Here is a 23314-nt window from a genome sequence, read left to right on the forward strand (position 1 = left end):
AGCAGATGTCACAACAACTAATTGTGTATTATGCACATGATAGGTGTTCACATATCTGTTCACATAGATTATAAAACTTCACCGCTTACAGCTTTAAGCCAAAGTATTTCTCCAGGTTTTAATATATCCTTGTCCAAAATAAAATTAACATGAATGAAAACATAAGTGAATGGAAAAATGTGGCGCACATGCTCCGATCATGAGCAGGGTCAACCTCCCCAGGGCCCTGTATAGGCATAATTTTGCTCAGGAGCCCTCCTAAGTGACCCATGAGTCATTTAAATCATTTGCGATTGCCTCACAGTCACACCTGACACTCTAGCGCTCCAATCAATCCTTCCTCCTTTAAAACGTCTTGCTCCATCTGTCGGTCCAAGAGGAATTAGATCTACAGAACAAAATGGGGTATAAACTGACAGCATTTACTAAATAAAATATTTCAGTTTGTAGGAAATTAAGTGAATATTAACTTTAAAAATTAAACACTATTTATACCAATTTCACTGACTACTTAATAGTATTTCCTGCAAGATAAGCTTTTATATTACTCACTTTGGCCTGCCAATCGATATTGCAAATTAAATATTCAATCAATACTGAATGTCAGTCCAATTTCCATCTTGTATTAGTCGAGTGCCCCCACTGAATCTGTCTTTCCAATAAAAAACAGGTCTTTTAAATAAAGGCTAAATATTTGTAATACCTTGCTTGGCTGATGTACAGAATTTCATCCCCAAAGACAGGCAGATGTAGACATGTGAGTACTTATTGTGTTTTCTTTGAAAGTTAAATCTCAGCCCACATAAATATATCAACAGCAGTGATCACAAAACGGTGTATAACTGAAGACAGTAGTGAGATCTTTAACCAGGTCTTCCCACTAACACCTGACCTGTCCAGAGGTTCAGTCAATGAGCTCGTCAATAGCTTCAATGCTAAAATGTTAAATGTAATGGACACTATTGCTCCCATTAAGGTGAAGGTTATCTCTGGAAGGAAAAAGTCTCCATGGAGAAACTCCACACTAGTGAAAAATGAAAAAGGAGAGTGTAGGAAAGCTGAGCGCAGATGGAGAAAAACAAACCTCCAGGTTCACTATGACATCTATAAAGAGAAACTTCACAATTATAATTTACAACTGAGGAATGCAAGGAGGTCCTACTTCTCTGACATCATCACTAAAAACAGCCATAATGCTCGGGTCTTATTTTCTACAGTTGACAGGCTAACAAACCCTCCTGTGTCAGTGGCAGCTGAACTTCATTCAACCATGGCCTGCAATGACTTTGCCAAATTCTTCACAGAAAAAATCCAAAAGATTAGACAAGCAATTGGTACATCAACAGCAGATCCAGACTATGTACTGTGTCCACTGAAAAACTGTTTAAACACCATGAAACAGTTTGACCCTATTAACAGCAAAGACCTGGAGGACATCTTAGGTCAACTGAACTCCTCCTCCTGCTGTTTAGATGTCCTGCCAACAAGTTTTTTCAAAAAGGTCTCAAAGACTTTAGAGTCAGACCTGTTACAGATCGTCAACTTTTCTTTATTATCAGGTGTGTTTCCAGAATCACTAAAAACTGCTGTAATAAAACCTATACTGAAAAAGGACAATCTTGACAAGACACAAATGAACAACTACAGGCCGATCTCAAATCTCCCATTTTTAAGTAAGATCATTGAAAAAGCAGTTTCTCAACAGCTCAATTACTTCTTAAAACAGAATAACTGCTATGATGCCTTCCAGTCAGGTTTTAGACAGAACCACAGCACTGAAACTGCTCTGACCAAAGTGTTTAATGACATATGTCTGAACACAGACAGTGGAAAAATGTCAGTCCTAGTTTTACTGGATCTCAGTGCAGCATTTGATACAGTTGACCACAACATATTACTCAAACGACTGGAGAACTGGACAGGTCTTTCAGGAACTGTACTAAACTGGTTCAAAACATACGTAGAAAACAGGAAATACTTTGTATCAATAGGTAACTTCACATCTGAGCAGACAAGTATCACATGTGGAGTTCCCCAAGGTTCCATCTTGGGACCCCCTCTGTTTAACATTTACATGCTCCCACTGGCACAGATTATAAAGAACAACAAAATAAACTATCACAGCTATGCAGATGACACACAAATATATATCACAATGTCACCAGGAGCCCGAGGCCCTGTACAGGCTCTTGGTAAATGCATTGAGGAAATTAATGACTGGTTGTGCCACAATTTTCTCCAGCTAAACAAAAACAAAACTGAGGTAATAGTCTTTGGTGCCAAAGAAAAACGATTACAGGTCACCAGAGAACTTCAATCGATACACCTAAAAACCACAAACCAGGTGAGAAATTTGGGTGTAGTGATGGATGCAGACCTAAACTTAGAAAAACACATTAAGACAATAACAAAATCAGCTTACTATCACCTCAAGAATATTTCAAGGATAAAAGATGTGATGTCTCAACAGGACCTGGAAAAACTAGTCCATGCATTCATCTTTAGTAGGCTTGATTACTGTAACAGCATCTTTACATGTCTACCTAAAAAAAATCAGTCAGACAACTACAGCTCATTCAGAACTCTGCTGCTCGAGTCCTCACTAAGACCAAAAAAGTGGACCACATCAGTCCAGCTCTGAGGTCTTTACACTGGCTGCCTGTCCGTCAGAGGATAGACTTTAAAGTTCTGATGCTGGCCTATAAAGCTCTGAATGGTTTAGGACCAAAATACATCAATGACCTCCTGACCCAGTATGAACCATCCAGATCCCTCAGGTCATCTGGATCCGGTCTTTTATCAGTTCCCAGAGTCAGAACCAGACACGGAGAAGCTGCATTCAGCTTTTATGCTCCTTATATCTGGAACAAACTCCCAGAAAGCCTCAGATCAGCTGAAACACTCAGTTTATTTAAATCCAGGTTGAAGACTCACCTGTTCTCAGCTGCATTTGAATAAAGCACCAAATCCGCACTTAAGCTTAAATTTCAAAACTTATATTTTAACTACTGATTTTATCTACTGTTCTGATTTTATCTGTTTTGATTTTATATACGGTTTTGTTTGTTTGTTTGTTTGTTAATTAGTTTGTTTGTTTGTTTGCTTGTTTTAATCAATTTTAAATCATGCTTTTTATTTGTTTTTGTTTCTAATGTCTCTGTAAAGCACTTTGAATCACCTTGTTGTTGAATTGTGCTATACAAATAAACTTGCCTTGCCTTGCCTTGCCTTACTTAAAACTCCCTTTGTGCTTGTTCTACTCTGGAGTAGCCACCAATAAGTCCACTCACATAGAAATAAACGTTCTGCTCACATTATCTACAACATGAGGTATTGATCACATGATCTATAACCTTGGTACACACTTTTCTAATAAAATTAAGGTCTCCGTTTCTAGTTTCAATTTTTACTGAATACATGATAATATTGTGTAAATTATAGAGTTGTGTTTGACAAGCTGTTACCGTATTAAATTTTGAAAATCCCCCCCTCTTCTTCACTCTTTGTGGTTTCAAGACAGGAGGGGATAGGACTTCAGTCATAATGGGCAATGCTATGTCCATCTTTATATAACGTCTACAGTGAAAGTAATACCATGTTTTGTCATGTCTGGTCATTTAAGTCTTCCCTTACTCTTACCACCATCCACTAGCTAATCTAGTTCCATCAACCATCCTCACTCTGTCATGGTGGACACTTCTATCTGATTCCACATGACATCTCTTTGCTGACACCACACTTTGTTGCAATTCAATCCTCCTCCTCCTCACTATCAGCATTAAGACCTTGTCTGCTGTTAAGAAGAAGGAGGAGGGACTGTGCATCAGGACTTTAAAGCCCTTCTGATTTACAGCTCCACCTCCTTGCGCCTCTGGCTCCAGGTGGCAGAACAAGCTACAAACCTTCAAACTTGCTGCTCAATATGCTTGTTAAATGAAATTTTACAGTACTTCTCACTCTTAATCGCAAGTGTTTTCTCTGTCTGAGCCACTGAAAGTGTTATCGGCAGATTCCACTTCAAAAATGTGTAAAACGCTATGGAACATGTAGCATAGCTGAATGTTTTTGAGCTGTGTGGTATGCAAAGAGCTGAAAGGCTGAGCCTTGGGAGCTTCAAGGAGACATGGTCAGCTTGCTAGTTGAAATTCAACTAAATAAATAAATAAATTCATGAGTAAAATAAAGGCGCTCTTGTTAGTTTACAGCTGGTTCAAAGAAAATGACCATATCTGACATTCAAAGATGTTTTGATCCATAAAATATCACTGTGCTTCTACAGCTGTTCAGCTCAGCGACACGAGGAACAAACAAATAGGTTGGAAAACATGCTGCTTTGCATCTGTGTGGCCCAGTTTGTACTGACATTGCTTTACTCCTCTTATTACACATGAACCCTGCCTTTGAAAATCAGTGGAATATATATATAACATATATACAGAAAATTTAGTAGGCTCTAAATAAAGAAGCCAGGCTGCTCACATCAGCGGAGGGCCCGCTGTCCTTCACAAGCAAGGATGCAAACATCCAGGGAATACGTCAATGTTGCCTGCATTATTTATTTATTTATAATAAAGAAAAAAAAACTTGTTTATTGCTCATGTAAGTGGACACGTCCCAAAAGCATGCTTTTTTCTCAGAAAATCTCACTGAGCAATGCTTTTGCATTAATTATTGTTTTGACACTAATCGGGAAAAGGGATGGTGAACAAGTGCAAGAGACAGAGGGAGAGAAATGGTACTGACGAGATGTAAGGAGAAAAAGAAGGAGATCATCAGGGAGACAGACAGAGAGAGGGTGAGGGAGTGTGTGTGTGTGTGTGTGTGTGTGTGTGTGTGTGTGTGTGTGTGTGTGCGCACAGACAGATTAAATATTAAATATATCCTTATACATTTTCTAGTAGAATTTTTAAAGAAAAAACAAAACAAAACTGATCAGCAAAAGAAGTACCCCAAGGCCCACCAGACATTTGTGCCCAGGGGTCCAACAACATAAAAACAACTGTTGGAAATTGTTGGGTATTTAACCCCTTGTTGTCTCATTGGAGGTGGTCCAGAGTGTCGTTGCCCACTAATAATCATGTGAGTTACCACATGAGACAAGATGTGAACAATGGTGCAGGTCATTATCATCACCAGAGCAGAGGTGTGATTCTTGTATGAGACATTTCCCAACACCACCATCATTTGCGCTATTGTGGTCACATAAATGAAGGTGTAAGTGGGAGATGAAACACCTGGGAATGGATCTCAAGACTTGTAGCTGGCTGCTGGCTGGAATTGTAAGTCACTGCCTCCGTTCAACAATACTCGTTCATTCATTTTCTCAGTCCAAAATGTGAACATTAGCATCTTTCTAACACTAACAATGTCCTTTCTCTAGATGCAGGCGTCCAGCTGAGTCTTGTCCTGTTAACGTAGCTTTCCTGTGCTATGCCTTGTGTTTGTTGAATGGCCGTTTGGTTTCTCCCATGTAAAGGATCCTCACTGAAGCCTAACCAGTTTTGTCTGAGCTTGATGCTGTGTTTGAAGTGTCCTGGAATGTAATGCTTGAAGAAATTTCTTCGGAGTTCCTCTGACAAACGCGCAATTGAAGAGATGACAATCTTGTTCCATTAGTCCCCCTTTTTCTCCATCAATAATGTCTGAGGTTCTTTCCTGTGCAAGTTCACTAATTTAAGTAATTTATGTTTGTGTACTCCTTGACTTACGTGGCAATGACCCTCAGGACCACATTTAACAGGACAACTACGGGTAAAATATCACAGACTCTCAGATGTTTTAGAACAGAAGAAGCCTCCTGGATGAAAGGTGAACTCACAAATCAGGAAGAAGTCAGTTGTTCTTTTCAAGCACTCAGTGGAAGCAAATTATGTGTTTGTGACAGTCTGCTAATACCTGCTAATAAGCACCTAAAGAGACCGTTTAATATTGGTTCTTTACTAAGTGATCTGTGATGTGTAGACACAACACTGGCTCATCCCTTGAGTTTGGTGCCTTTTTTTAATACTTAAATGATTCACTGGTCAGTGTTAAGTGCCATAACAACAAGAAGAACAATGGTCAGTTACAAGGATTGAAAATGAGTGAAAGCAGCCAGTGTCCAAAGAAAAACTTGGAATGATCTCCACAAAGCCTGGAAACAAATTTAAAAAAAAATTCTGGATCCTTGGAAGCAAAATATTAGGAAACAAGTAGCAGCTCGAGACTTTTACACAATACTACAACACTCTAACTTTTGACTCTCAGGCTCTTGAGATGTGGACTGTTCCTCAATAAGGCACTTGTAGTGAGAGTGAGAGTGAGAGAAAGATGTGTGTAAACCTTGCACTTTCAATGTCATGGTGTTATAAAACGTTCAGTGAATCACTTTAGCCCACAGTCTGTCAAGCCTAAACTGAAAGCTATTTCATAATGGGCACATTTTTATAATTGATCTTCCTTTTTTAACTCTGTGTCTGAATCATCTAAAATAAAGGAAGTACCGTTTGGGTGACTTAACACCATCCCAGGGATTAGTCAGAATGTAAAGTGAGTCAAAAAAGGAAGCACCAAATCAAACATTTGAAATCATTATAAACTGGTATCGTCAATGTAAGAGAGGAATGCCATATCAGAATGTAATTTTTTACAATTACGCAAAACTTAAACAACCACTATCTCTCTGGTTTCTCAGCAGTAGTGTCATGCCATCCTACAGAGAAATATCTGGATATGTTTCAATGTTTTATTCCTCTATTTTTAATTAGCCCGACACCCTGTCCAACAGTTTCCCCGCTCTAACAGGTTTCCCGTCGATCTATCTGCAATAATTATGCAACACGAGGTGGGATCAGGCAGGCTACCCACTCATGATATAATGACGACCACATATAGCCCTCAGCATATCCTCCACACCTGCATAATAGACTTGGAAAAGCATGTTAAATGGGGGGCGGCTCCTCCGCTGATTTGTGGTGGCGGTGGAAGAAGCAGGCGAACCTAAAGAAAAAAAATAAGAACAAAAGAAAATAAAAATTTCATATATGACCAAAAATATGCCTGCAGCTGTTGAATGCTGCGTCGAACGTGTTCTCCCTCTCTCTCTTTTTCTTTCTCCCACATGCGCGAACACACGTTCCCTCGCGCGGCCGTGCGCGCACACGCAAACCTCGCCAAAGCACTGCACAGGAGCCCCCGACAGTGCCCGTGCTTGCTTGTGCTCCGTGCCTAGCGCCTCTGCTGCTCCGCTGGACGATTGCGCAGAGGACACCTGGCGCACAGCCGTTCATTGCAAGCGATCCCAGTGGTAAATGCTCGTTTTAACCTCTTAACTTTTGCAGCGTGACTGTTTTGTTTTTTTGGTTGCAGTTTTGTTTTTTTTTTCTTTTTTTTTCTAAAGATACCTGCTCCGAGACCAAGGGTCTATCAGGGTAAAAGAACCCTGTAGAGCCAGGCGTTTGGCTTCCAACTTAGGGCTTAATGACACGGCTATTCGCGACAGGTCTGGAAAGTTGCTTCGTGTGAGGAAGCATGTGCGCAAACTTTAAAAGCTTTTTTATAATCAAGAGACAGTTTTTTCAGAATGAAGGCAGGTGAGTCACCCGTGGCGTAAGGGGCGAAAAGAGCTCCTCGGCTCTCCACGTACTGGAAAGACAAGAGAGAAGAAGTCGTGATCTGTGCGGTGGATAGCACTACGGAGGACTGAGGGAACGGACCGATGAGACAATATGGGTAAGTAAGTGGAGAACTGTGTCGTTTTAAAACGATTCCCGCCCTTTGTGAATGTGTAGACGTTTAGGGGGAAAAAAATCCCCAAGTCTTCTGTGGCATATTAATGCGCAGCAAGCTGGCATCTCCTTTATTTAAGAGCAGGAGACTACTTTTGTCCTATTCGCTCAGAATCTGTGTGAGTACTTGAAAAAAAGAGGCTTTCGTTTTCTATTTGGGAATTTGAGGAGAGGGGAGAAAGGAAGGAAGAAACAGACGGGAGAGTTCATGCTTGTGAATATCAAGGCGAGGAGACAGAGAAGACTACTGTCACCTTGTTGGTGTGGAAGTGATGTAGCCCTAATCTGAATCAGTCGACGAGACATTGCAACACGAGCTGAAGCTGAACAGCTCATTAATTGTCCTTGATTTTTATGCTGCAATGGCAAGTTTGTTCACCCAATCTGAACCTGACCTGAAACGGGCAAAAAAAAAAAAAAAAAAAAAAAATGGTGGTGAGATGTGCCTGTTTTCTTTGGCTTCCACCTCATACCCCCTCTTGTTTCTCCTTTCTAAGCACTGACATGTTTTGACTGCCCCTCTTCTCCTGACAGCTCTGGGTACCTACAATCTCATCCCACACTGCCTATCACCTCCTCCATTTTACTGACTGTGGGTGCTCCAAAGCTAAATTCACTCCTCAGCCTTACAAACCCACACTTCTCTTCAGTGTTTCAGGGGATTCTTCGTGTTCTGCAGCTCCAGCACTTTTTTTTTCTTTTTTTTTTTTCTTTTTTTTACATATACTTGGTCCTCAAACAAGTTGTGGGTGTTTGGGATTGTCACTGAATATGCGATGAAATGACGCTGTCACTTTCAAGCAGTCTGGAGCTGCTCAAACAGAAAACCTCATGTTTCATGTCCTTTCCTTTCAGTGCAACTTTTGTTGTTGAATAGCTCAGTGAAAGACTATTATTCATATCCAGGCATGCACGAGCGCGTACACGCACCATTGGACCAGAGCATGTGGTGCACTGAAACCTATATGAGTTGTTTTCTTTTTTCCTAACTCTTCCTAACACTGCAGCCACTCTTTTTGTTTGACTTGATTTTCTGTTGGATTTATGCGCCTTTTCTTTGTTTTTATTTTTCTATTACTAAATCTAATGAAAAGCTGAAACAGGCCCAAGGAAAGCATGGTGCCTACACATCTGTGCAGAATTGTGGCATTTTCCCAAGTAACGAGGAGCTTAGTGCTGCTAATGAGCACATTTTAATTATGTCATCACAATTACTATAACCCAGAATAAGTGGCTGCATTTGTTAGGATATCCACACTTCTCACTAAAGCGCTCTCTTACATCCCAGTCGCACCCATCACCTTGTTTTCCCTCATTCAGGGGCTGATTAATTAGGGGAAGTTTATGCTGTTGGCAGGGCTGAAGTTTTCTTTGTGAATTCAACAATAAAACTTGGCATTATCTTAATATCATATACAGAAAACTAGCAGCTGAACAGTTTAGCATCAACAGAAGATTGCTCAATTGTCCTCTCATTAATCAATTAATAGCTTGGTCTAACTGTGAATAATTCCCATAACAACTTTCTTCACTGTGCCTGTTTTGCAAGACTGACTCAGCTTCAATGCATTCAATTTGCATTGATTAAAAAAAAAAATAGAAATGCAATAAAATGTCACATCTCACATTTTTCTTTTTGACCATTTCATGTTCAAAACTGGTAACAAACAATCAAGTAATATTTTTACAGTGCGTAATTTATCAGTGTGCAATTTCACTGACAGCTAAACAGCGATGGATGTGAACTCCCCGCTCCATGGCCCAAGCAGTGAAACTTGTATTCATCCCACAACAATAAATGACACAAGGAAGCTACATTTTCAGCTCCAAGAGTGAAGCAAGAGTTTCTGTGATACGGCATCTCTGTGTTCACCAGTCTGTCCGTACACACTCATCTACTGTAGCAGAACTGAGCAGACAAGAGCAACAGAGCCGTTAGACTGAAATAACGTCCCTTATATTCAATAATCCGTCAGTTTCCTCAAGCAGACTGAGACGCTAATAAGTCCACGGAGCACTCTTGAAAAGCCTCAACTGAATGTCTTTGAAAACAAAGAAAAAAGAAAAGAAAAAAGAAGAAGTCACCTGTGTGCACAGCTTTTTTTTTCTTTCTTTTTTTTTAAATTTCACATTTTAAGGCTTATAATAGTGCAGATAATTAGGAGATCTACTGTTGTTTATAGGTTGCTCTTGGCAGTAAACCATCCACTTTTCTGCAGCTCCTGCAGTCTACTTTTTTCCTCAGCTTCTTACATTCATGTTGCCAGTAATACTGCCAAGTTTTAATCAGATCAAATATAGTAAATAAGTTTATGTAAAAGACAAGGTCTCTCTGCCCTATGGATTAAAACTATAACAGAACTTGTTGCAGTTTCCTTTAGACTTTGCACGACTTTATGACTTTTACAAAACCCTGTCTCTACTTTATAGAAAACATCGAGACAAAAAAGTCTGACTTTGAACAATCTAAACAGTTGTAGCTCTAGCTACTTTAAAACCTGCTGAAGCCACCACTAAGAATTATTCTCTTTGTGAGGAATCTTTCCTTATTCTGAGAATGACTGAAAGTCCCCATTAGTCATTTTTTTTGCTGAGGTTTAGTAATATGTTCTGTACTGCTTCCCACTCGTGCCATCAAACTGTCATAATATAGCAGATTCTTTCAGTGTACCTCCAGGTCATTGATTTGAAGGGTTTTTGTCCCTGTTGTTGTGCAGACTGTTGGGCTATTTTGAAAAGCAATGCCTTTTCCAATTTTTTTTCCTTTTCTTGAAATCCTGCAATGACTTCAGCTGTGAATGGCTTTCCCAAACAATGTGTCCTGCACATTGAACTGATACGGTGAAATATGGGCAGACACACAAAACTGAGAACAAAGTCTGGCAGTAAGAAGTGGGAGCTGAGCTTGGAGAAGAAAAAGATTCTGCAGCTAGAGGCATATGATAACGTTTTATGCCACTGAGGTGCATCACGGCCTGAATTTGGTTGTCATGGTTTTACATTGGATTATGCAGGCTTCTTAATATTTTGGCTTGATTTGCTTTCTTTGCAAGTCCACCAGCCTGAGCAACAGAAAAGATAATTAATTATCCAAAATTATTCTGGTCTGCTACGATTCTGCAACTAAAATCACTTGGTAAATAGGAAAGAGATTTGGGTTTTGGTTAAAAGAAACCGCCAATGACATCATCGAACACCTCTTACTCAGTTACCACAGTCATTATTCATGTGGCCACAAGAGGTCACTTGTCAGAAAACTTTAAACATAGTGAGTTGAGAAATAAAAACAACATTTCTGTCAAGCTTAAAGGTTCTTTATGCTTGATAGTTAGATGTGATGATATAAGGTTAAATTTTCGCTTAAATACTTATTTTCTGTCAGAAGTTGAATATGATAAATGTACTGTCAAGCAGTACAGTGAACTCAGTGTGATCTTCGAGGCTAACGATGCAAGCAGCAGGAAATCAAGGCTAGTCAGACCAGGAAATGTTTTTCAAATTCTCTAATTTTCCAGCTTTTGTGAGCCAGTTGAAATGACAGGAGTGGTACTTGTTATGGTCTTCTGTTGCTGTGTAGCCCATCTGCTTCAGCGTCCAACATGTTGTGAATTCGGAAATGCTCTTCTGCACATCTTGGTTGTAATGAGTGGTTATTTCAGTTACTGTTGCCTTCCCATCGGCTCAGAGCAGTCTGGCCATTTTCCTCTGACCTCTGGCATCAACAAGGCATTTTCACCCAGAGAACTGCCTCTCACTGGATATTTTCTCTTTTTCTGATCATTCTCTGTAAACTGTTGATATGGTTGTGTGGAAAAATCCCAGCAGACCTGCAGTTTCTCAAATACTCAGACCAGCCCATCTGGCACTAACAACCATGCCACTTTCAAGGTCACTTAAATCAACTTTATTCCTCATTGTGGTGCTGAGTGTGAACTTCAGCAGGTCATCTCAACCATGTCTAGATGCCTAAATAGAGTTGCTGCCATGTGATTCTCTGATTAGTTATGCACCTTACAAACAGTTGAACAGGTGTACCTAGTGTCGTGGCTGCTGAGCATCCATGTGTTTGTCATCAATTTTAATTATTGAAGACTGTGTTCTATACTTCCTATTGTATTGAAGTATAATATATATCTTGATACTATAAGTAATGGTTTCTAGTTAATATGTTAGACAAATCATAACAATATTGTTATTGAAAATGTCTTGACTGTGTTCATTTTTTTTCTCTCCCCACAATCCAATTTTCCATCACATTATCCGGTGGCAGTGCCTGCAATCTTCAACTTCATTCAACTTTTTATGGTTATATTTAGACACTCAAAGAGAGTCGTTAAGGTTACGGTGACTTGACAGAGGTGTTTGCTTCAGCTGACTAAAAGCACAGTTTTTCTCTAAGCTTAACCAAAGAAATTTCGTTGCCCAAATCCTAAACAAAAATCTGGATGAAACCTGTGTCGCTGACTAATGGCGTATCTTCTTAAACTGGCCGCAACTATTATGCATTAGGCAGACGATGAATTCAGTTGTAAAATGCAACTCATGACTATGTTGCACTCCCTGCATGGAAGTACATGACATCACTTTATTCCAGTAATGTCACCCACACTCCAGACCTGTGCACATGATGACAATTTGTTATGTGTAAGAACCTGCAGTGGTTCTAACTTTGGCAGAGAAAGTGTTAATTTATGTAGTAGCCCATCGCTCATATGACCTGTAAGAGGCTGACTTAGAAATTAGATTTCCAGGGGCTTTAAAATAATGAAAAGTAATGACCAACACTGTCATTTATTCTGACTACCACAGCATCCCTGTGTATGCTCATCTTCATGTGTGTGAAGACACATGAAGAGAAGAAGAAACTGTTCAGATAATATTTATGCCAGTTTTGTGCCTTGGATATGTTTTATTCAGAGCAATTTGTGCATTGGGTGCTTTATTCTGATGAATTTCTGCCAGGAGTCTTGATTTTTCAGGTTAGCAAAAGCATTTTGGAAAAAGAAAATGCACCTTGTCTTCAACTATCTATGCTACCCCACTTTTTTTTTTTCCTTTGGTTTTCACTGGAGCCAGTTAAAAAGAAAATGTAAGAAGCAGTTAAAATAATGAAGGCAGAATCCACGATCCAGAGTTCAGATATCTAATGCAATATAGCTTTCTCAAAGTAAAATGAGCTGGTTACAGCATGAGCAACAGAAATCATTAAACTGATTATAATGCACATTGGGACTGACTAATCACTGGCACAAAGTGTTGAATTCTGATTAAACATAAATGTGTCTTGCCACAATTTTGGATGAAAGTAGCCTGCAATGCTTTCGACCTTTGCTGATTACCAGCATGCCACCACTCACACGCGCACGCATTTGGACACACACTTATGCATTAACATCATCTCTGTTGTTAATTCCTCAACATTTACAGCAGACGCGCTTTGCAGTGGCTAGCTTAAACGGTTCAGTTTGTGCTGATCTTTTGACATCAGCACTTCTATTGATCTGCAGAGCTCTCTGGCTCTCTGCACCGATTTATAAACCAATAAGCTGTGCATGTGTGTGTGAGTGTGTAGGCCCATAGGAAAGGCAGGAGCAGTAAAGTTCTTGATATGTACGATGTTATGGGGCTGTGAAGAGTTTCAGCTGTCACTGACAGCCTGAGATGGAAAGCGCTGTGGGTGTAAAGATGGAAGACTTTGTGATATGGCTGATTTATTGGGTGGAACAGTTTGAGAAGCAGCCTGTCTGCCTCATGCAGTTTGATGCTGCCTGGACTTTAAAGAAAAATCTTTGTGTCTAAATGCTGATTCTTAAAAATTATATAGGTAGGTAAATAAAAGGCAGATCCACCCCAACCAGAACAGTAAATTCCATCATAATAATGGGACAGTTCATCCCAAAATCAAATTTATGTAAAAAAATTTCTGGCCCGTAAATCTCTTTATCCATCAAGATTGTTTTGGTGTGAGTTGCCCTATTTTGGATGTATCCACTGTATGAAGATGTCTTCTTTCTTTTAAACATAAACAAACTAAATGGCACTGACCTTGTGATGTGCAGTGTGCCAAAAAATACATTTAAAAAAAACTCAGCAGCAATATCTCATTGCAGAAGTCATGACCTAGTTACTCCAAGCAATCTTACATAGTGACTTTTTCTGTCTTTCTGACAAACAGTATCTGCCAACCAATAGAAATATTCAGCCATTTAATATTACAATATGACAAGGTGGAGATCATCAAGTGGTTACATTGTGTCTCATAAACTGGCTGATTTTTGGATTTCTATGTAATGATTACTTGAAGGGAAGTTTTGTGTTTATTTTTTTGGAAGACCAAATTCAGTTAGTTCCTGTATAGTTAAAAGAAGACAGACAGTTGTACAGCTAGTATTTCCAAACTGGACTAATTGCACCAACGCAATGTAGATAAGTAGCACCAAAGGCCAAAGGAAATAATATGAAATTTTTTTTTTTGGAGTGAAACGTGCTTATTACTTTATATTGTGCATTGTTATTTGTGAAGAAATTGCACTTAAAATTTTGTGTATCTTTTCAACCAAGGAATTAAACGTCTTCCACTAGACTAGAAAAGATAAAGAGTACAATAGCTAGATAAAATAGCAGATATCAAGGTATAATAAAAACTGTCCGCTGTTTGATAACTTTAATTACACTCCTGCAGCTTCCTGTCTTTCATGGATCTTCGTAAGACACGTCATGTCAGATCAAAACATTGCAACCACCAGATAATTAAAGTTTTAATGGGGACGTTAAACAGTACTCTGACATCTCTTAAGTACCACAGATTTCCATCTATTATTCTCAGTTTTCAATATGTCATTTTTGTGATAGTCTGTGATATTCAGAAACACATAGGCTACTCACACATGCATAAACAGATGTGTATTTATGGATATTCATGTGGCTCAAAGTCACACCAATATCAGGCCAACAGTATGGCTGAGAGAAAACTGTAGGCACCAGACCAGAATGGGCTGGCTGAAGCTCACTTTAAAAAGTCACATGGCTAAGAGCACTTCCATCCAACTCTTCTCATTAAGGCTGGCTTTTTCGAAAGCGGGCAGCTTTCATGGGCATGAAAACCTGGTGGTATAAAAATGTTGACATTCAAAATTACCAATTAGCCCTTTTAAAGGTCTTCCTCTTTGCAAATTAAGAATGTGGTGTGTACAAATACTCTACATTAGGTTGTGACTTGTGTGAGACATCACTTTAGTCGTCATGTTTTTATTTGCTGGGCTCCTTCGTTTAAATGACATCGGTTAGAGCGCCAGTCTAAACTGTAGTAATGATTATTTAATTGGTCGACACCTCCAAAAAAGAACAACAAGTGAAAGAATTAATTCATTTCCTTTTTGAAACATGATTGCCAAATTACCTGATGTGGTCTGGCAAATTATTTTCAAGAAAATTGAAAATGTTTTGTTTTGGTTTTTCTGATGGAAAATAAAATAATTTAAGATTACCTTAACCCTTTAGTTTTAGCTCATGGAAACATAAGCAAGATTCATTTATTTTTAAAGAAGTAAGTTCATGGGTAGGTCATGGCCACTTGCTTTAAACCATTTAACTAATTAACATTTTGTGTTCATCTAATTTTTGTTCCGTTTTTAAAATGTAATGCAAATCCTCACATTGCTAGGCAACACGTACCTTTAGACATGATGTTTCACACACTCTGGCTCATAGATTTAAAGCTCTATCAAATTTGAAAAACCTGAAGTTAATTTTCAGTAATTGTTTGCACATACTCAAATTAAAACAATACAGATCACACCCAGTCTTTCTCCATTCCAGCTGCGATACTGTGGTATTCTTTCTGACACACACAGACATTATTTCCCCTCTCCTCCCCTGCTTCTATCTGTCAGACAGACATCCAGAGATGTTAACTTTCTGTCGCACCACCACTTTCCCTGCCATACTTTACTGGCAACTTTATCCAAATGTCTTTATTTTCCGTGGGGTTTCAGTTACATTTACATTCTGCTTTCCCCTGCAGCAGTCCCTTAGACCCACAGGCTCGTTCTTCACTGTAGCTAGCTAAAGAAAAGTCCTTTTCCTGACATTCTTTGACTAAGCCATGAATTTGCTGTCTTTAACTGCAGGTTAATATTAGCTCTTTCATTTAGGTCTACAAACTGATTCCTGCATCAGTGATCTCTGGTTTTACTGTCTGCCCGTCACAACCAAGAATTCTCAGTGGAAGCAGCATATCCATCGTTAGTCTTTACTTTCAGCACCTCTGCACAGGATTTATAAATAGGTATTGATGTTTGTTACAGTTAGTTGTGGATAAATAATAAATGCATAAACAAGGAATTATGTTACTCATCCTATTGATCTGGAATATTATATGCTTAAGGGGCATTCACACAGGAGGCGTGTTGGCCTTTGGTTGCCTGAAATGTCACTACAGGCTCCAGTTGCTTAGGTAACCCTGATATATGTTGATTAACTTTAATTGCTCACCCCAAAATTGAGAAAAGTTTCACTTGGGACCTGCCTTCTTGATGCTGACAGCAGTTATTTTGACTGCCGTGTGTTCTGTGTTCTTTGGTTGCCAACAAGTGACTTCAGTTTCTTTAGATTTAGAAAATCCTGATTACAAAATTAGGTCTTAAAGAGTTAATCTATAGGCGTGCCTATTGGCAAATTACAGATTTTGTATTGTCATATTTAAAGAGGCATAAACACACACAAAACCATGCAGCAACAGGTTTCTTTTTTTAAATTTCATGACAAGAACTGCTAAGCTTTCCTGAATGCACGTACCTTTTATAAATTAACAATGCGTAGAGTAGTATAAGCAACAGATTATCAACCAAAATTATTCAGTCATGCTCCCAAAACGGTTGAATTCTCTGCAATTTCCTTGACAAATAGCCAACCAACCCACCAACTGAACATCATATCAGCCACTTTTTTCCCTGTTTGAAGCAACTGATGCAAGAGTTCTTTAAGTGCACTGAAGAGCACTTTGATCTGTTCCCTGTCCAATTCTACATTTGTGAAGGGCGGTGCAAATGTACCTTACTTTTGTTTTGGGTTAACGTGCATAACTTTAAAATCCTGAATGCATACTGCTTTTGTTAAGTTACCAAGATGTTTAATTTATCTTTCCTTTTTTATACGCACTTGTTCACATGGCCACTAGAAGTAAGTTCACTTTTAAGATGTGACTATATTTCATAATAACAGATTTCATTGTTATTATATATGAAATTCCGGTTCAGCAGAAAAGTAGAAATGGAGAAGATCTCAAGGCAAAGAAGCCTTTCAGATGACACTTTGCATCTGCTGGGCAGAATGTCAAAGCATACCCTCAAACAACTGTACAGAGTGGATGCACAAATGGGGTCTACGTGGAACACTCATCAGTCTTCACCCTTATTTATCAAGTTAATGACATAAAAGTTAATTAACATTTGGCTAATTCTTTGCTGCAGTGGTTGCACTTCTTTTCTGTTTGCACACAACTCTATGCCTCTTTTCCTAGTGAAGGTTCCAGCAAGAGCAGCTCTGTCTGTCTTCATTTCCCCATTTAACTGCTATGCTTGAGTAGGTCGTGGACTCAATAGACCTCAGTTACTACGTCTCCCACAAATCCAGACAGAATAACTGAGCTCACAGAATTGACTGCTCATTTCATTTAAAATTTTAATGGATGCTGCCCCATTTAAGCTGTATTTTTCTATTACTGCTATTAAGCTCCACTTTTACATATATTTTGCTCACCATATGCAGTGTATTGTGTATGTAGGACTGGCTGCTTGTCTGTATGCACGTATGTGCAGCTCCAGTAGTAGTAAAATAAGCTTTTATCATAAATCAGCTGTTTTATACTGCTTCATGCTTTCGCTGCGAGTTGAAATTACAGCTGACTCCAATTTTCAAATTAATGGCCGTAAAATAATGGGTTTTAAGTGTGTAAAAGGTACTTCATTTCAATATTGTAATGCCACTGTGTCCAATTAATCACAATTGCATGATAGGCCCCGTGACTGGTAATATGTCACGTTCTTCTGTCCTCTGGAAGTATTTTTAATTCTATGTGCCTTAAATCTGAGTGAACACACTCAATAGTGTAATATATCACACATGCTGTAGTACCATACAGTTTTGCTTGCCTAAGCTCAATCACACATCATACACTTTAAAATTCTTAGATGCTGTGTCAGAACAGAAGTGTCAGGTTAAAAAAGGATGCACAGGAAGTAGGACTGGGAGAAATCGTGTTACCTGAAGCTTTAGGTTATGCAAAAATACAGATTAGAATGTATTATACTCTTTTATTTCTAGACTAAAGCCTCATATTGGGATCAGTATTTCTCACAGTCACATCCTATCTTAATTTAGTTTAGTATGTTGGCATATTTATAGAGAAGAAAGAAAGAGAAAGTGACAATTAAGCCTATAGTGTAGACGGTCTTCTATTTTCCAATTTAAAACAGGCACAGCTGCAGCGAATGTTTAAATATAAAACGCTAGCTATACTTTTCTGCCAGTCAATAACCTTTAAAAGCCACCTCATACACCCCTCCTTTTAATGTGTATTATCTTTTATATGGTAGAACATTTAATAAGAAATATTTAGTTTTTTTTTCTTCTTTTTTTTCTCCACACTTTCATTTCTTTGAAGTGCCCCAGCATGTGGCCTGTTGCAGCATGTAGTACTATTGGCTAACCCACTTGGGCACTCTGGGTAATAGCCTTTGCATCAGTGCCTGAGCACTGTGCATTCAAATGAAATATCAACTTGTCTCACCGCCAAGGAAGATGACAGCTGACTCTGCTGGGCCTGCCAGAGACCACTCTGTCCTGGGGGGAGGGGCAGTGTCACTTTTATGGGATTTCGGGAAGGTTGCCACTGGAACCTGGCCTTGGGTGAGGTAATTGGAGAAAATATATATTTTAGGATATTGTGTAATAACTTTAGCTTTTTTTGCATTTGAACCCATTTCAGCTGACATTTAGTGTGCACATTTAAGTGTAACTTCAGCAAATTACCTCTGTTCAGGACGTTGTTGAGCTCCAGGGATACCGGAGCACAGAACTTGTTTCTTAATTAATATTTATGGTCTTCAATTGCATTTTCATCAGCTGCAAATTGTGTTGAAACATTGGTCGCTGCACAAAATAAAAGAAAGTCTGCTCTACTTGTCTCCTACATACTTGACTAAGAGTACAATTCCATCTTATAAGAAATCTGTTTTTAAAACCTTTTATTGCTATTGCAAGAAATCTTTAAATGAAATGCTAAACTAATAAAGGTGGTGTTAAATTTGGTATGGGTTTAGTCTTTTAGAAATTTTTGACACTGTCCCATCTGGGTTTTTTTTGTTTTTTTTGTTTTTTTTTGTTTTTTTTGGCCATCTGAGGCAACAAAAATTATATTTGCATCTAGTTTGGTTGCTGAAACGTTTTCTGTTATGTACATGTTGAGAGTCATTGTGTACATTGAGTGCATAGGAAATATAATCTAGATTATCCTTACTGAATCAGTAAACTAGGTTACTTAATGCATTCACTAAAATATATAATATATTTTGTGGTAGAAGACTACTACTATTTTACTACTACGCCAGCTCGACCAATCATCGGCTTTATATGGATTTAAATTTAGATGTACCCACAGGTCATTGGAAATAAAACCGTTCATCTGTTTATCTTTCTCTGACCTTTGAATTTACTCTTTATGTGTTGACAAAATGTACAATGAGATTTACCGTGGTTCTCATTTTCAAGGTCACTTTTGATTTTTCTTTAAGACTTGTGGTAGTCATTAATGTAGGATTCTTTTTAAAACAAATAGTAAGAGAAAATTAACTTCAAATAAAAGCTAAAGGGTGAAATACACTTTACAAGGCTGTTACATAGGTTATAAGAAGACATTTGCACAAAGTTTAATACAAATCGTTTCTGGCTTATAGGGATTTGTACAGAATCTGATCTGATATTGTCTGTAGTGATGTCACTTGTTGCCTGGAGACTTCCGTTCAAACAAACTCCTACTGCTCTTTGTACTTAATGTAAAATAGGTGGCAGTGACAAACTGGAGCTTAATGCAATGTTGGTGCTGCTGCACTATGCTGGTTTTGTTGAAATCTCCAAGATGTTAAATCTACAAGATATGAAATCTTTAAAACCCTCCGGCTCTGATTGGTCACGCTCTACTGAGAAGAAGGAGCCTTGCTGCTGGAAAGTTGTAGCTTACCACAAATCCCATATCAAATCTGATCTGCAGGGGAATGGATTTAATATCAACCTGTGGCAGCTCTATTTTATTTAAGCTGTATTTAGATAAAGGTTGTAACTTAATGATTTTCTATATATGATTTTTAATATTTTGGTTGTGTGGGGGTTTTTTTGTTTTGTTTTTTTTGTTTTTTTAACTTTAATAATGACACAAACACAGCTATATTGAAAGACACATTTTATATTATTAAATAATTTATTTGTAATAGTTATCATAGATATATTTACTTATGCCCTGGTGTACATCTAATACGTGAAATCAATGGAAGCCTATGACTGCCTGCATGTAGCACCCCATTTAATTTCTGATTAATGAAACTGTACTGAGAGTAAACATTTCTCTTAATTGTATTCTATAAAGCCTCTCATGGGAACCTAGCGCACATATGTCCAAGGGGCTTTTATTACTATTCTCTCTATGCAGAAATCCATGCTGAACCATTGTGTGCTAATTAAAGACACTGTCATGCGTAGGCGTCTATGAGCCCAGTGGCACATTATTGTGGCTGCATAGCTTTGAGTTTTCTGCCATCTAATAACCTCCTCTTGTTTTTTCATATTTTGCTATTCTTTTTTTTAGGAGTACATGCACATGAAATCCCAGATGTAGTTTTAGTGATATGACATTGTGAGGTTGCCCTGGGGTTTTACAACACAGCCAATGTTCCAATGGGATTATCATTTAGGGAAAACTGATGGCTGCGTGTAGTGCAGCAAATGCTTGGAGAGTTCACAAAGTAGTTACAGGAGGTGATGGAAGTGCCACTGCATCTTTTGCTTCAAGGATTAGAGTGATTTATTTATAAAACCATTATTTTTTTGTTGAGTTTATCTTGACTTATTTTCATGCACTCATTTGCTTCCGTTTATTTCCCCCAATAACCTGCTGTACAATTCACAAAATAGCTTTATTCTTGAAATTTATTTACTTATGTTTTGCTATTTTATGATATAATTAAATGTAGAGTGCTGAACTGAATTTGTATGCCTGTCTGGATCATAGCAGGATATGTAAGAAATCTGAAAAGTATTATTTTGAATGATTTTCCTTTTAACAGTCACATAACTCATTAAACACAGGGGAAGGCTGGATGAGATGCTGAAACCAGATAAGTTACTTCAAAGAAAATCTGTACCTCTTATCTCTCAAGATGCAGATTAATGATTTCTTGACATTTTGTGTTATTCTGATAACACACACTTTCTCAAAGTTGGTGTGTGCACTCCCAGTGGCCACAAGGTAATTGTTGTTGGAACACATTAAGACAGTGAAATCGTGTCCTCTAAAGCATAGACTGATGCATAGACTAATTCATGTTCACAGGAGCTGTCGACCAGGTTACCCAATGTAGTTTCCATCCATCTTTCTTTATTGAATGTAATGGAATAATGTAAAATAATAATAATAATAATAATAATGTATTCTGATTCTTCTATTATAATTTCTCCAAGGAAGGCATGGCAAAAACTGCTAAAACACTGCAAATTTAAAACCGCACTGATTCAGGAAGCGTACAGGAGTAAATCAAATCACTGGTTAAATGTAATTTCCGTAAAGGTCAAAAGTTACCTGCCAGTGTTGAAGTATAGCATAGCTGCATTTTGCAGTTTGTGGTGGCAGCTCATGTATGACATTGGATGTTTGTTGCCCATTTTAGCATGAAATTGTCACTGTGCTGTATGACAACCCCTAAGTTGTGGATTAATGATGCATACTAATATTTTCTGCATACCATTTTCTGCACAGGGGAAGAATTGCCTTTTATTTTCTTACTTTGCAGCTTACAGCAGCAGGTTAGTATAGAGAAAGTGCAAGAGTTGAACTGTACAAAAATTGGATTTTCTGAAGCTAGTAATAAACAATTATTTATTCAACCTCTTTTTAGTTTCATTAATGTAACACAAAATCATTCAGGACAGTTTATACAGTACGAAAGAGAGCTTGTAGTGTTGTAGAGGAAAACCCTGTGATCTTTCCATGAGTAAGCAATTGATAATTGTGAGGAGTAAAAAGACCCACTTAACCCTTTAGAGCCGATCGGAGCGGGAACGCTCTGTTATGCGTAACTATTTTTAAATCCCAGTAGCACTGCAACCAAGTAAGCTAGCGCAAAAAATTTTTTTGCATATGAAACCGGAGGAGTTGTACTTACATCTTATGCCATCAGCTTGTCCTAGGTCACGGTTTTCTTCCACATATAGCTTTGCAAAAACTGCATAAAAAGCGCTTGCAGGAACAAAAACATAATATTCCAGAAACACGCTTTACCGATCCGATCAGCTGTCCATAACACTTCCTACGTTGGAATAGACGTCAGCGCGAACTTTTGCATTTCCGCCATTACCTGCCCGAAACCGGAAGTGACGTCATTTTCGCGGAAATGTAGTCTTTTTTGCGATCAGGGCCTCAGGGCCTCAGGGCCTATACTGCTCTTTTTAAAAGTTATCTTTGACTTTATGACTTTCTGTGTCGTTTCTGGGATGCTTAGGACTCATATTGCACTGCTGGAAATAGTTTATTTTGATGCATATGCTGCTTTTTTGCAAATTTGCAGTATAATATTTATTTTCGTTTTTCCTGCAGTGTATAAAAATTGGTGTATTTCAAAAATAAAACTATGAAGACACTCAAAATAAATTTCCTGTGGTGGGAAACTATTTTGTGCAACTTTTTTGTATTTACAGTTTTGAGGGATAAGCCTCTTAAATTTCTCTAACTACAAATATATGTTAAAAAATCAAAAACGATTTTCAATTTTTTTGTAGTTTATTGCACTTTTTTGCAATTTATGTAATTACTATGCACTTAATGAATACATATTATTAAAATCTGGGCTATAATGGTTGTATTGATGTATAGCAACTTGAAATGCTCCCAAAAATGGCTCCACAGCATGTAAAAATATAATATAAGCTCTGGCGGACTTGGTTCTATGGTAGGTCTTAAAGGATTAACAAGAAGAAACATTGGGCAGCACCAAACTCAGGGAGGACAGCTTTTGACTCAACTGGGTGGGGTGAGAGGAGAGCAAAGAGGGGGAAAAAAAAGTTGATCATTAAGAGATAGCAGACACTGAGCAGGCTGTTGGGGCCAGTAACTACAGACAAGACATGTACAGCTCTGGAACCAGAGATACGGGCAGAAAGGTACAAGAAGAAAGAGGACAGAGAGGAAAGGGCACAAACTGCAGGAGAGAGAATATCACAAAGTTAATTAAATGTAAAAGTGAAGTCTAAAGTGTGGAGAGTAGAGGATAATTACTTAGAAC

The 23314-nt window shown here is 38.3% G+C and overlaps 1 protein-coding gene across 1 annotated transcript in view; it reads left to right on the top strand.

Moving 5' to 3' along the window:
• The first annotated feature begins 7706 nt into the window (after positions 1-7706).
• lrrtm4l1 (leucine rich repeat transmembrane neuronal 4 like 1) overlaps positions 7707-23314 on the top strand; it is a 66941-nt gene continuing 51333 nt past the window's right edge. The window contains exon 1 of the mRNA XM_085357070.1: positions 7707-7710. Coding sequence (XP_085213196.1) covers positions 7707-7710 — 4 coding nt within the window. The remainder of the gene's footprint in view (positions 7711-23314) is intronic.

The sequence above is a fragment of the Diplotaxodon limnothrissa genome, linkage group LG7, assembly GCF_057381915.1.
Source record: "Diplotaxodon limnothrissa isolate DT_005_m linkage group LG7, D_limnothrissa_male_GT1.1, whole genome shotgun sequence".
Taxonomy (NCBI): Eukaryota; Metazoa; Chordata; class Actinopteri; order Cichliformes; family Cichlidae; genus Diplotaxodon; species Diplotaxodon limnothrissa.